The following is a 14,213-nucleotide window of genomic DNA, read 5'->3' on the forward strand; positions in this document are numbered from 1 at the left end:
CACCAGCCACAGCGGCCCACAGCAGGTTAAACATTCTACTGTGGGCTCCGCCTCCGCCAGACGATCGCCCGGAATCTGACCGAGTCCCCGCCTCTGGCCCCGCCTCCTGCTCGCGCCTCCGCCTTCCGTGACCTTCAGCCACACCTCCCGGCCCACACTCCAGGTCCTGCCATCAGACTCTAGCCCAGCTCTTTACAGGGTGACAACTTGTGGCCCCGCCCCCGAGGTTACAGGAGTGGGGGCGATGCTGGAGAAGCAACTGGGTGCTCTGGCCTGCGAGCGGATCCGAACGGACGGAAGTCGGCTGGGTGGGACACAGAGGGATAGGCGTGCAAAGCCGTTTCCGGTGGCTCGCTTGTTGGCGGGTCCCTGACGCGTCCCGGCCGGTGAGTCGGCGCAGTTGCTTTTCTTGTTGTCAGGGCAAGGGGCACTTGCCTCTCCCTCCCCAAAAGAGATGGAAGCCGCAGGCGTCTAGGTGCTGTTGTGAGTGCCTGGCGGGCGACTTAGTCCCAGTGGATGCGGGTTGAATAGCCAAGCACCCCAGCCCCTCTAGCCTGCTCCTGAGCTTCAGGGTCGGGCCTGAGTAAGGTTGCTTCCCTCCAGGCCTGGGCCTGGCTGCGGCCTCCCTAGTTCCTTGAGTAATCACTTTCTGGGACCATCTCTCATCTCTGCACCTGAATGACCTGGAGTCGGTGACAAGAGGCTGACAGTGTTGTCACCGTTGTGGACTCAGATGGCACCTCAGGATTTGCCCTTCTGTATCTGAGACCGCGATTTCCCATTGGCTGTCAAAATGCTGAGGTCTGAGAGGGGAACCCTTTTCTAATGTTCACTGCTACTTGGGCTAGCCAGTGGCCAGATACCTGGGCCAAAAGCCACCTAGGAAGCCAGCTTCCTCCCTCCCATTTTGACCTCCCTGTTGGGTGTTTGGGTGTGCCAGCAGGGGCCCCAGAGCTTTGGTCCTGTGTTGATGTCATTCTTGTGACTTTGGGCATCTATAGCCTGTTCTGGAATTTAGGTACGTGGGGACAGGGATTCTGTTTTTCCTTCTGAAGAGATTTTTTTTTTTCTGGCCTGCCTGCTACTGCCTCCAGTTAACTCTACTGCCCTCGCCCCCTCTGGTTCACAGACTGCCTCACTTTGGTCTATTTTAAGGTCCTAAAGTGCATTTCATTACCTGGACCACCAGCTTGGCCTAAGTCCCCCGGGAAGGCATCCTTTAAACTTTACCAGAGTTTCTCATTAAACACATTCCTAGTCCCCCGTACTTCAGCCCTATCATGGATGTGATTTTTTTTTTTTTTCGGAGCTGGGGGCTGAACCCAGGGCCTTGCGTTTGCTAGGCAAGCGCTCTACCACTGAGCCAAATCCCCAACCCCGGATGTGATTTTATATGTGGTTATTTGTCTTTTCTACCGGATGTCCCATGAGGGCAAAGTTCCTGTAAATTCACTGTTGTCTCCCTCATTGTTCAGTTGCATGTGTGGCCTATGGCAGCCATTCATTCATTCATTCATTCATTCTTGGTTTATCGAGACAGGGTTTCTCTGAGTAGTAGTCTTAACTGTCCTGGAGCTCATTCTGTGGACCAGGCTGGCTTCGAACTCAGAGACTAAAGGTGTGCTTCAACACCCCCCACTCCACCCCCCAGCCCCCCGCCCCAGCAGCCGTACATCATGGCTCAAGCCCTAACTCCTACACAGACAGGTGGCTCAGGATCTGATATTCAAATGTCAGTGCTGCCTTTGCCCAGTCTGCTGTGTCTGTATGTCTGGCATGGGTGGGAAAGAAACAGGGGGTTCACCCTGGGAATTGGGGGGCTTCCTCCACTCTGACCTCTGATCTTTTCATAATTTCTCACAGGTGTCTGAGTCAAGACCAGCGGATCTTACCCTCCCCATCTCATGGTAGGAAGCCTAGCTGCCTGTGTCCCCTCTCTACTACTGTCAAGCCCCCACTTCCTGTGGGGAAATCTACCCTTTCCCCTGGGCCTGATCACACATCTAGCTGTGACCCTCATTGTGGCTTCTGCCAGGCTCAGCCCCTGAGGTGGTGAGGTCTCTCAAACCAGAGTTTAGCTGTGCCTGCCTGTTCAGTGGGAGGAGCGTAAGGTCACTCCCTTGGATTAAGTCCCTTCTTTTCTTCTAAGATTTAGGAGCCAAAAGGATCCCCATGACTCTAATTCAATCCCATGAGTCACCTGCTTGAGATATAATATATCGTAGGGCCATAGAAGAGCTGGCACCTAGGGGTATCTGGGATGCTGTGTGTGTCCTTTCAGGAGACGGTGACATTTGGCGACGTGGCTGTGCACTTCTCTCGGGAAGAGTGGCAATGTCTGGATTCCGGTCAGAGGGCCCTCTACAGGGAGGTGATGCTGGAGAACCACAGCAGTGTGGCTGGGCTAGGTGAGGCTACTCCTGGGGGTCGTTCCACACACCACACTTGTCAGAGACGGAGTGTGGATGCTAACTGTTTGGGCCTTAGGGGCTAAACTTTGAATCTGAGTGTCCAGGCTAGCTCCCGACGTTACACAACGTTACCCAGCTAGGTAAGGAGTAGGCTAGGCAAGTGGACTTCTGGGAACCAGTCAAATCTGTTTCTCCCACACTATCAAGTTATCAGGTGGGAAATGGAACCCACAGTCGAAATAGCTTAAACAAAACAACAACCACAGGGGAAAAAAAAAAGGAAAAAGATCTTGTTAGTGTGAGGAATCTCCAGGGAAAACTGTTCTGGAACCTGTGTAGGGTGACACCTGAGTCAATTCCTTCCGTCTGCCCTGCCATCCGACAACTCCCGTTCCCGCCTTCCCTGCAGGCTGCTCTGGCACACCCGGCTGTGCATTTTGTTTCAGCTTTGTGGTAGAATGGTATGTCTTACTCCATGGGTGCTGTGCATCCACCGCCTACTGAGCCCCCTTCAGAGCTGACCCCACATCATGGTGGTATCTACAACAGGAGAGTGTCCTGAGTTCTTGAGAGGGTGCCTGAGCTGATGGGCCAGGAGGAGCGGAGGTGGGGACGGGGTGTAGTCGGTTTATCAGGTACCTCTCTCAGCATTAGAGCAGGCCTATAACGGTCCATCCAGTCCAGCCTGGCATAGTCCAGTTCTGTGATGTTTCATCAGCAGAATGTAATAAAGCCCAGAGGACATGCAGCTCAGTGGTCGAGCCATGTTCTCTCACATATAAAGCTCTGCGGTCAGTGCCTAGCACCACAGAGAGCAAAAAGGAAAAAAAAATCAAAGGAACCCAACAGGCATGATGGTGCACACCTTTAAACCCAGGCAGCAGGACGTGCAGGCCAGTCTCTGAGTTCAAGGCCAGCCTGTTCTACAGAGCAACTTCGAGAAGGCCAGGGCTACACAGAGATACTGTCTTGAAACAATAACAATCTGAACAAAAACCAAACCAAAACCACAACAATAACAAAGGAAGTAACAATTTAAGATTCTGTTATTTGTCTGCTGGTCTGGTATTTGACGGTTCCGGCATCCTGTCCTGTCTGGTCTGTGGTGGTTCCTTTGTGAGTTCTGGAATCATGTTTCCTGCATCTCCTTTGCTCTCTTCTTTAGGTGGTTGCTATGCCTAATTGACGTGTGGCATTTAGGTGTTTAGTATATCTTACGTTAGATTTCACCGAAACCAAAATGACCTCCTGTAAATAAAGCACATTAAATACACACCTTGGAATTTTATATATATTTTATTTTACTTTTAAAAAAAGATTTACTTATTTTATTTATATGAGTATACTGTAGCTGTCTTCAGACACAGCAGAAGAGGGCTTCGGATCCCATTACAGATGGTTGTGAGTCACCATGGGGTTGCTGGGAATTGAACTCAGGACCTCTGGAAGAGCAGTCAGTGCTCTTAACCACTGAGCCATCTCTTCAGCCCGATTTTTTTTCTTATTAACCAATATCTTTATGATGATCTTGATGGGTTCTGCTAAAGGACTTTCGTCGTCTTTTCGAGGATTTCCCTCTTGGTTTTGCTTTTTGTCGGTTGGTTGATTTTTTTTCCCCCAAGCAGTGTGAATCTGCTTCATTCATTTTGTTATCATTTTGTTTGTTGTTTGTTTTGCTTTGTGGTTTTGAGACAGGACTTCTCCGTATAGTCTTGGCTGTCCTGGAACTCTGTAGACCAGGCTGGCCTCAAACTCAGTAGAGATCTACCTGCCTCTGCCTCCTGAGTGTTGGGTTTATTTTTTTTTCTTTTTTTTTTCGGAGCTGGGGACCGAACCAGGGCCTTGCGGTTGCTAGGCAAGCACTCTACCACTGAGCTAAATCCCCAACCCCCTGAGTGTTGGGTTTAAAGGAGTGGTCACCACCACACAGCTAAATTTTGTTTCTTGGCTACTCCCACCTCTCGGAGTATCCTTGCCTTTTGAACTGGGGGAAGAAAACTCTTGGCTTTGCAGGCTTAGTGCTGTCCTGGGCTTAGGCTTCCCTGCTCCATCTGTACCCCAAGTAGCTCCAGCCCATTCTGTGAGAACAGCGTTCCCTGGAGACTGTGGGAGTCTGGGTACCCCTTCTTGTCTAGTCTAAGAAACTGGAGAGACTCCTGTGTATCCAGTGCCCCGTCCCTCATCGCCCTCCAGAATAGGCTCTGTAGATATTTAGCAGCTCCTGACCTTCATGGCTGCAAACTAGGAGGGCGGCCGACTTCAGGAAATATTTCCAGCATCTTCTTCTCTGCCTCACACACAGCAGGATTCCTGGTCTTTAAGCCTGAACTGATCTCCCGGCTGGAGCAAGGACAAGAACCGTGGGCCCTGGATCTACAGGGAGCAGAGGGGACAGAGGCACCAAGGATTTGCCAGACAGGTGAGGGCCAGGCCTCGTCACAAAGAAGGTTTGAATAAGAAGGAGCTGAGGTGAGGTCCTGAGACAGTGGGAGGCTGGGCTGCTGAGGAACACTGCAGAGGAGGCCAGCCCTAGAGAGAACCGTGCCGCCACCTCTGGGAAGGCTGTCCCACAAAAGACAAGGACACAAACACTTGTGCATTCAGTGGCTATGTGTCACGCACTTAATGGTCTTAGAGAAATCTGGCCTGTGGGATCAGGATAGACAGGTAGCCTGTGTGGATTAGAGAGTCTAGAAGGAAAGAAGATGTCATGAAGGCCTCTTGGGGGTTCTGGGCACTAAGCCCCTTGCATGGACTTGCCCCAGGGGAGAAGTCAGTGTGAACAACTGGGTGTGGCCACTCTAACCTTATTGTGTCACCCGACAAGACATTCTGATTAAAAACCACTTAGGAAGGAAAGAGTTTACTTCAGTTTACATTTCCAGGTAATACGCTGTCGTAGTGGGAAATTGCGTAGGAAATGAAGCAGCAACATGAGGAACACTGTTACTGTCTTCTTTCTGGCCAGCGTTGAGCTTGCTTCCTTTTACAGCCCAGACACAGGTGCCCAGTATTGATGCTGCCCGTTGTGGGCTAGGTCTTTCCATAATAAATCGTCAACCAAGACGCTCTCACAGACTGCTCTGGGGTTTCCTCTTTCCAGGTAGTCCTAGATGATGCCAATTTATCAGTAAAAATGACAAGGCTTGCCAGGTGTGGGTTTGAGGTTTGGGTCCTTCTCAGAGAAGCCTGCTGTAGAGACAGCCATGGACTCGTTCCTGTCTGTTTCGATCAGTCACCCTATTGTCCTTACTTGCCAGATAGCTACCTTGGGGGCCTCTGACCTTCTCTGACGAATTCTAGACTGACATTCTGTCTTCAGGCTTGCTCGGTCCAGTCTCAGTCGCATACTGTAGAGTATTCCTGGGTGCCCAATAGGGTGGAGCTCTGCTTGTTACCCTCTTAGGACATGAAGCTCTCAGCACTCTGTTTTGTAGGCATAAGCCTATCGTCACTGTCCACTGAACTGAACGGTGAGGGCTTCCCTTGCTTGCTACACTTTGCACCTGGGCCATGTGTAGTACTATACGTCCCCACGTCCCTGGCTGTCTCTGCCTTTTTTCAGACCTCAGATGTAAGGAACATTTTTACTTTGTGTTTATTTCAGACTCCACTACTAGAACTGATTGCAGGCAGACCTGTGAGTACACGAATCTTCTCAAAAGGCAGATTCCTGACTTTGGAGACAATTTGGATTCTACGGTCTGGTCAGAGAATTGCCCAAGAAGCCTTGGGCTAAGAGTGAGTGGCTCCCTTTTCCAGAAGCACCATTTGAAAAACGAGACCATGATGCCCAAGAACTTCACAAAGGATGCTGTCGAAGAATGTAAGGAGCTGCAGGCCACTGATTTGGGTTATCAACCAGATGACCTTAGAGACCGTGTGAAGGGGACATCAGAAAACTGTGAAGTGTGTGGCAGAGTCGTTAGGCCAGTTTTGAACCTGGATCCCTATGAAATGAATGGACAGGAAAGACCATACAGATGTCAGGAGTGCCAGGAAACATCATCTGACTGCAAACAGGAGAGACACACAGGTGACTGCCATGGGAAGAAGCCATATGGGTGTGAGGAGTGTGGGAAAGTCTTCAGGCTGTGTTCACAACTCAATCAGCATCAGAGAATCCACACCGGAGAGAAACCATTTATATGCGTTGATTGTGGGAAAGGTTTCCGCCTGAGCTCAAAACTTATTCAGCATCAGAGAATTCACACTGGAGAGAAGCCTTACAGATGTGAGGAGTGTGGGAAAACCTTTGGTCAGAGCTCAAGCCTCATCCATCATCAGAGAATCCACACGGGAGAAAGGCCATACAGTTGTCAAGAGTGTGGGAAATCCTTCAGCCAGCAGTCACAGCTGGTCAGACATCAGAGGACTCACACTGGAGAGAGGCCCTACCCCTGCCAGGAGTGTGGCAAGGCTTTCAGCCAAAGCTCAACGCTAGCCCAACATCAGAGGATGCATACTGGGGAGAAATCACAAATGCCCAGAGCTTCCGGGAGCCCAAACCTTCTTGCCCGTCAGAGAAACAACATTGTAGAGAAGCCATTTAAGTGTGAGGAGTGTGGGAAAGCTTTCAGGTGGATCTCTCGTCTGAATCAACACCAGCTGATCCATACTGGAGAGAAACCTTATAAGTGCAACAAGTGCACAAAAGCCTTTGGTTGTAGCTCGCGACTGATTCGCCATCAGAGAACTCACACTGGAGAAAAGCCGTTTAAGTGTGAGGAGTGTGGGAAGGGCTTCGTCCAGGGCTCACACCTTATTCAGCATCAGCGAATCCACACAGGAGAGAAGCCTTATGTGTGTGATGACTGTGGGAAGGCTTTTAGCCAGAGCTCCAGCCTCATTTACCACCAGAGGATCCACAAGGGAGAGAAGCCATATGAGTGCATCCAGTGTGGAAAAGCCTTCAGTATGAGCACGCAACTCACCAGCCATCAGAGGATTCACACCGGGGAGAGGCCCTATAAGTGTAGCGAGTGTGGAAAGGCCTTCAGTCAAAACTCAACCCTTTTCCAGCACCAGATAATCCATGCTGGAGTAAAGCCCTATGAATGTAGTGAGTGTGGGAAGGCCTTCAGCCGGAGCTCCTACCTTATTGAACACCAGAGAATACACACTAGAGCCCAGTGGTACTATGAATTTGGGAACACCACAGAGAGTTCCACCTTTTTGAACCATAAAAAAGTGAACCCTGTAAAAAAGCTGCATCAGTGTGATGACTGTGACAAGATATTCAGGTGGCGCTCACACCTGGTTATTCACCAGAGGATCCACACAGGAGAGAAGCCTTACAGATGCAATGCCTGTGGCAAAGCTTTTAACCGGAGCTCGAGGCTCACTCAGCACCAAAAAATTCACATGAGATAAATCACTTACCGAAATGTCTTAGCTACTTCTCTCTCGCTGTGATGGCACCATGACCAAGGCAACTTACACAAGCGTTTACGTGGGGCTTACAGTTTCTGAGAGTGTTAGTTTCAGAGAGTGTTCACGGCCATCTTGGCAGGGAGCGAGGCGGCAGGCAGGCAGGCATTGATGCTAGAGCAGTAGCTTAGAGCTCAACATCTTGAGACAGCCAGTTACTAGGCAGAGAGAACTAACTGGAAATGGCGAGAGTCTTTAAAAGACCTCAGAGCTCGCCCCCAGCGACACACCTCCTCCAAGGCCATACCTCCTAATTACTGAACAGTTCCACCAACTGGGGACCAGGTGTTGAGACCTGAGCCCGTGGAGGTCATTCTCATCCAAACCACCACACTACGTGAATATGAAACTGTGAATACGCCTGAAGCCTTATTTTATTTGGGTAATTTATGCTAACAGAAACTTGATGCTAGGATTCTAGGAAGGATTCAGATTTGTTCTTAAAGAATAGTCTACTTAGGAAATGTTTTGTTTCTGTAATATTTTAGCATTCACCCATTAAATAAAAGTGCGTGTCACACTGAAGGTGTAGCCCATGCTTTGAACTCACTGTGAGTCTCTGTGCTACAGGAAAGAAATAGCTATCAGGAAAGCCTTGTGAGCCCTAGGAAACAGCTTAAGGGAAGCCACCAAATCCAGGCCTGGTGGTACCTACTCGCAAGCCCAGCATTCAGGCAGATGCAGAACATCATCTAGATCATGTCTTTAAAAATAAGATTAAAATTAAAAAGGAAAAAAGTCCTGGGTATGGTGGTGCCTTTAATCCCAGAAATTGAGAGGCAGAAGAAAATTCTGGAGACATAGCTGGGAAGGATCTTACTTTTTTTTTTTTTTTTTTGGGTTCTTTTTTTTTGGGAGAGCATCTTTCTGTTGTTAACCAGTTCAGATCTTCTTTTTTTTTTTTTTTTTTTTTTGTTAACAGCTGGGGTGCTAATTCCTTTAGCAATTACTAATTCGAGAGCACTTTTCTGTCAGTTCAGCTTCTCTATAACAGTGCTAACTTTAGCAATTACTAATTACCTTGATCACATGACTTGACTACAACCTTAAGCTTCCTAGAGCTTGTTTCCTCTCCACACTATACATTTTTCACTTCTTTTTTTAAGATTTATGTATTTTACATATGAGTACACTGTTGCTGTCTTCAGACACACCAGAAAAGGGCATCAGATGCCATTACAGATGGTTGTGAGCCACCGTGTGGTTGCTGGGAATTGAACTCAGGACCTCTGGAAGAGCAGCCAGTGTTCTTAACCACTGAGTCATCTCCCAGCCCCCATTTTTCATCGCTCTCTGCCCTGATTTTTGCTTTTTTTTTCCATTGTAGATTCCCCAGAAGAACAATTAGTAATAACCACGCCATTGCTGTCTTGAGAGGTCCTCCAACCAAATGAATTAGTTATGTAAGGATTGTTTAAAATATTCATTTTTGTATATGAATGTTTTGCTTGTGTACGCCCATACCTGGTGCCTGTGGAGGTTAGAAGAGGGCATTGGGGGTTGCACTGGGATTTGGACTGTGGAAGATGCCATGTGGGTGCAAGGCCCTGAACCCTGGTCTTCTCTAAAAAATGACAGGTGCTGTTAACAGTTCAGCCATGTCTTCATCAACCTCTCCACTGCTTTTTAATTAGCCTCAAGTGAGTTCTTAGGCTACTGGCAAAAGGCAGCCAGATTCTTTGCCAAAATAGCACAAATGGCCATTTTTTTAAAGAAATTATTTATTTATTATATGTAAGTACACTGTCACTGTCTTCAGACACCAGAAGAGGGCGTCAGATCTCTTTACAGATGGTTGTGAGCCACCATGTGGTTGCTGGGAATTGAACTCAGGACCTCTGGAAGAGCAGTCAGGTGCTCTTAACCGCTGAGCCAGCTCTCCAGCCCACAAATGGCCATTTTTAATAGAGACCTTGTTTCTTTCTGAAATTGTATGAGCTGGTTCTCCCCTCTCTGCACTTGACTGCCAGGATCCTACAGGAATGGTGCCTTAATTTCTCTTTAGGGCAGTTGATGGCCTTTCTAGTCCAAACAATGTTTTTAATTTTTTTGGGTTTGTGTGCCACCAGCACACAATCCAAACTTTCAAAATATTTCACACTCTTTCAAACCTTAACCCATCCTGTGCCGGCTCCTGGGGCATCTGCTAAACTGTACCTCAGCAAGCCTGACAGAACTCAGTCCATAAAGGCAAGTGACTGTGTATTCGTGACTGCTTGGTATCCTGTGGTTGACTAACAACTCTACCAGGGTCAGGAACACACTACACCTGTTTCCTCAGGTAGTGGATGATTCTGTTGGGCTGGTATGGCCTTGCTTCAGAATCTCAGGCGTCTGTGCTAGCTTCCATCCCACATCTTTTTAATTGCTGGCATCATTGTACCATTTGCATTTTTTTAAATTTATTTTGAGACATGATCTTAACAAGTATCCCTTGCTATGTAGACCATGGTAGCCTTGGACTCAAGCTTGTTGCAATACTCTGTCTCTTCCCTGGAGTGCTTGGATTGCATGTGTGGGATCATGGCCAGCCTCTTCACTGGGCCTCTTTATACTCCCTTCCCCTGAAATAGATCCTTACATTACCAAGAGTGAGCCCTTAGCATGAAGCCACCGCCTTGTGTCACTCACTGTACCCTAACTTCCCGCCAGGACTGGGTAGTCTGTGGGCAGTCCTTTCCAAATGACTATCAGAGACCCAGGCTTTGTGGGGCAATTCTAGCTTGTGTTGGCAGATGCCACAACAGGATTGTGTCTGGAAAAGAATTCACAAATGCCTATGAAGGGAAATAGGGAGCTCACCAGGAAAATGGAGCCATCAGACTATACCCAGAGTTTGGTACAGAAGGGAAAATCCTGAAAGGATCCCTGGCAGCTGTGCGGGGATGTCCTTCCTCCCGGGCCACACCAGCATATGATGCTGTGCTACTCTGGGACTCGTGCTTTCCTGTCTTTCAAAAGGTGCTTTCTGGTTGATGATAAAGCTTGGTTGAATGCACACCTAGAATTCACAGAACCCGGATTCGTATCTCCCAACATCTCATAGAAATGAACTTGAGGTGGAGCCCACCTTTAAGCCCTGTACTTGGGGCAGAGGCAGGTGGAGCTCTGTGAATTTGAGGCCAACCTGGTCTACAGAGAGTGCTAGGATTGTTACACAGAGAAACCCTGTCTTGGAAAACCTAAGTAAGTAAGTAAATAAATAAATAAAGTTGAGGTGTGGTAGTGCTTGCTCTCAGAAAGTAGAGACAGGAGGATCAGAATTCACAGTCCTCCTTAGCTCCATGGCAAGCTCAAGGCAAGACTGGGATATGTGAGTCCTTGTCTTTTAAAGGAGGGACTTTGTATCAGCCTTACCTCCCATGATGTTACTTCATCCCCCTTTATAATAAACAACTATTAAGTTTGTGTCACTAAAAAAAGAAAAACATTTGGGCTGGAGAGATGGCTCAGCGGTTAAGAGCACTGACTGCTCTTTCAGAGGTCCTGAGTTCAAATCCCAGCAACTACATGGTGGCTCACAGCCATCTGTAATGGAATCTGATGCCCTCTTCTGGTGTGTCTGAAGACAGCTACAGTGTACTCATATACATAAAATAAATAAATCTTTAAAAAAACCAAAACAAAATATTCTTCTTACTTTTTGAGATTCTTGTATAATTGCATCTGTCCCTGCCTCCCTTTCCTCCGTTGAGCCCTCCCTCCTTCCCCTCTTTATTGTTACATGCACACATGTATATGTACATACATATATAGTCCTAATCATGTAATGACAACCCACTCAACCTGTATAATGTTACTGATGGTCCTGGGTTCCATAAGAAATCAAGCTGAGAAAACCATGGGGAGCAAGCCAGCAAGCAACACACCTCCATGGCCTCTGTACCAGCTCCTGCCTCCATGTTTCCAACCTTGCTTGAGTTCCTGCCCTGACTTGCTTCAGTGATGGACTACAATGTAGCGAGTTTAAGCCAAATAAACCCTTCCCTCCCCGACTTGCTTTTGGTCCTGGTGTTTCATCATTGCAACAGTAACTCAAATTAAGACAATCTCCAAGCCTTAGGTACAGACTTGTAAATGGGTCCATCGGGATTGGCCTTCTCAACTCTCCATCTTGATTGGTTGTGTTTTTCTGTCATGGTCTTCATTTGTTGCAAAGAGACATCTTCTTGTTGAAAGAAGAGGACTACACTTCCATCCTAGACCCTGGAGAGGGATGTCCAGGTTAGAACCCCTGTCTCAAAAGCAAGGTGATGACCAAGAAGATGGCTGAGTAGGTAAAGGCGCTTCCCGTCAAGCCCAATGACCTGAGTTAAATTGCCAGAACCCACGTGGAGAAAGGAGAGACTAATTCCTGCAAACTGTCCTCAAGTGGGGGCACACATTCATGCATACAAACACACCCCTATAAACATACATAAAGAAATTAATTAAGAACAGTAGCAACAGCCAGATGGAGCCTTTGATCTCAGCACTACCAGGGCAGAGGCAGGTAGATCTCTGAGTCTGAGGTCAGCCTGGTCTACAGAGTGAATTTCCCAGGGCTACACAGAGAAACACTGTCTCAAAAAACCAAAACGAAACAACCCCCAAACCAAAATCAAAGAAAACTAACAGTAAGAAGCTCAGTATAGTGGAATGTATCTTTAATCCTAGCACATGGGAGGCAGAGGCAGGGGTATGCAGGCCTCTAGGAGTTTGAGGACAGGCTGGTCTATGCACTAAGTTCCGGGGTAGCCAGGGCTACTTAAGGCAGGGCTAACCTGGGTTGGAGTTCAAGAATCACCACATAAACAATACGAACACTGATCTCAGTTAAGCAAGAATAGTTTATTGAATGCACACCCCAAGATTAATCAATCAGGACCACAAAAAAGATTGGAGCCTAAATGTGGTATCAGCCTGTCCTCAGGGCAGGCTTTTTATAGGAAAACCCAAAGTTCAAAGGCAGTGAAGTGGTCTGACATTTTTGGTTATCCAGACAGCTAACTTTTGAGCTTATTGGTGTTAGGTGAAGCAAGAGGGGGAGGTGCAGTACAGTGAGACATTGTCACTGTATTGTATAAGTAAACCTTAACACTTTGGCTTATTCTCCAGGGTCAGCACTGGATAATTACTTCTGGGAAGCGGAGTCTGAGAACCTGAATTTATGAGCAAGATGGAGACTGTATACAAAATTGCTACAGTTGTGTTCAATAGAGCAGGCTCAACACCTGCCTTAAAATACAACCAACCACAGCGATAGATATAGCACCTGAGGTTTGACCTCTACCTTCACATGCACATGTGCACATGCATGTCCACATACATGTGCACCTACACACACACACACACACACACACACACACACACACACACACATCTCCTCCCCTCAAAAAAGATCCGCAAACAAGGCTTTTATGAACATTTATTAGTTGTAGATTGAATTTTGTTCTTCAAAAGATATCCTGAACTCCTAAGGTCTCCAGAACCTGAGAGTAAATGTAACACTATTTGGAAAAATGGTCTTGGTAATTGAAGTTATTAGAGTGCTTACAAGAAGGTGGAAAATTCACACAAAGACAGAGGCAGAGGGCCAGGCAGTGGTGGCATGGCATATGCCTTTAATTCCAGCATTCAGGAGCGCAGAGGCAGTCTGATCTCCGAGGCCAGCCTGATCTAGGGCTACAGAGAGAAACCTTGTTTCCAAAAAAAAGGAGTCAGAGATTAGAGAGATACATCCAAGCTAAGGAACGGCAAGGATGTTTGGCTACAAGCTAATGCTGCAAGAGGAATTGATAGAACGTGGTCCTAACACTTACGGCTGACTCCTACGGCACTTGGCCTTTCGAATTGTTTTCCGTGGAGTTGATGAATATAGGGCTTCGAGATTTTTAGGCAAACCTAAAAATGGACACTGATTTTGTTTTAAGTCTCCCACTGACCTATACCGTTCACTCTTGTAATTTAAATTTAAAATAAGCAGCTGGCAGCTCTTCCCAGAAGCTGCTCTGCTTTACCTTCCATAGGTAAGTACAAGTTTCAATTACCGCACAGCACACACAGCATCTGAGGTGGTCGGTCTGTTTCTTTAGGTCGCTATGAAGGGTGGGATTCTAGCGTGGAGTTTTTGTAGTGGTGAGCATGTCCTTTTATGTGTGTGCATGCGTGTGTGTGTGTGTGTGTGTGTGTGTGTGTGTGTGTGTTATTATTTATTTAAGACAGAATCTCTGTGTAGCCCTAACTGGCCTGGAACTCACAGAGATCTGTCTGCCTCGGCCTCCCAAGTGAGGCCGAGGAACTCACTCTGGAGCCCAGATAGCCCTGCCTTGGGTTTGTGATGATCCTGTCCCAGGCTCTTGCGATCACTTGCTTGTATCACCAGGTTTGGGT

At 47.6% G+C, this 14,213-nt stretch overlaps 1 protein-coding gene across 3 annotated transcripts; it reads left to right on the forward strand.

The window, feature by feature from the left end:
- The first annotated feature begins 1,698 nt into the window (after positions 1-1,698).
- On the forward strand, positions 1,699-8,098 carry Znf7 (zinc finger protein 7). Of its 3 annotated transcripts, none has more exons than XM_032917635.1 (4): positions 1,699-1,907; positions 2,282-2,408; positions 4,717-4,830; positions 6,019-8,098. In XM_032917635.1, the coding sequence occupies exons 1-4, from the start codon at positions 1,905-1,907 to the stop codon at positions 7,782-7,784; spliced, it is 2,010 nt and encodes a 669-aa protein (XP_032773526.1). In that variant the 5' UTR covers positions 1,699-1,904; the 3' UTR covers positions 7,785-8,098. The 3 variants fall into 3 exon arrangements, with proteins under 3 accessions (XP_032773526.1, XP_032773508.1, XP_032773517.1); XM_032917617.1 differs by having other exon boundaries at positions 1,700-1,907; positions 4,714-4,830; XM_032917626.1 differs by having other exon boundaries at positions 1,700-1,907; positions 2,285-2,408; positions 4,714-4,830.
- The last annotated feature ends 6,115 nt before the right edge of the window (positions 8,099-14,213 follow it).

This window comes from Rattus rattus, chromosome 1, assembly GCF_011064425.1.
Source record: "Rattus rattus isolate New Zealand chromosome 1, Rrattus_CSIRO_v1, whole genome shotgun sequence".
Classification (NCBI taxonomy): domain Eukaryota; kingdom Metazoa; phylum Chordata; class Mammalia; order Rodentia; family Muridae; genus Rattus; species Rattus rattus.

Excerpts from the sequence above, each read along its gene's own strand:
- Znf7 (XM_032917617.1), top strand. Across the intron at positions 2,409-4,713 it reads CAGCAGTGTGGCTGGGCTAG|CAGGATTCCTGGTCTTTAAG; the intron begins GTGAGGCTACTC and ends CCTCACACACAG. Across the intron at positions 4,831-6,018 it reads ACCAAGGATTTGCCAGACAG|ACTCCACTACTAGAACTGAT; the intron begins GTGAGGGCCAGG and ends TGTTTATTTCAG.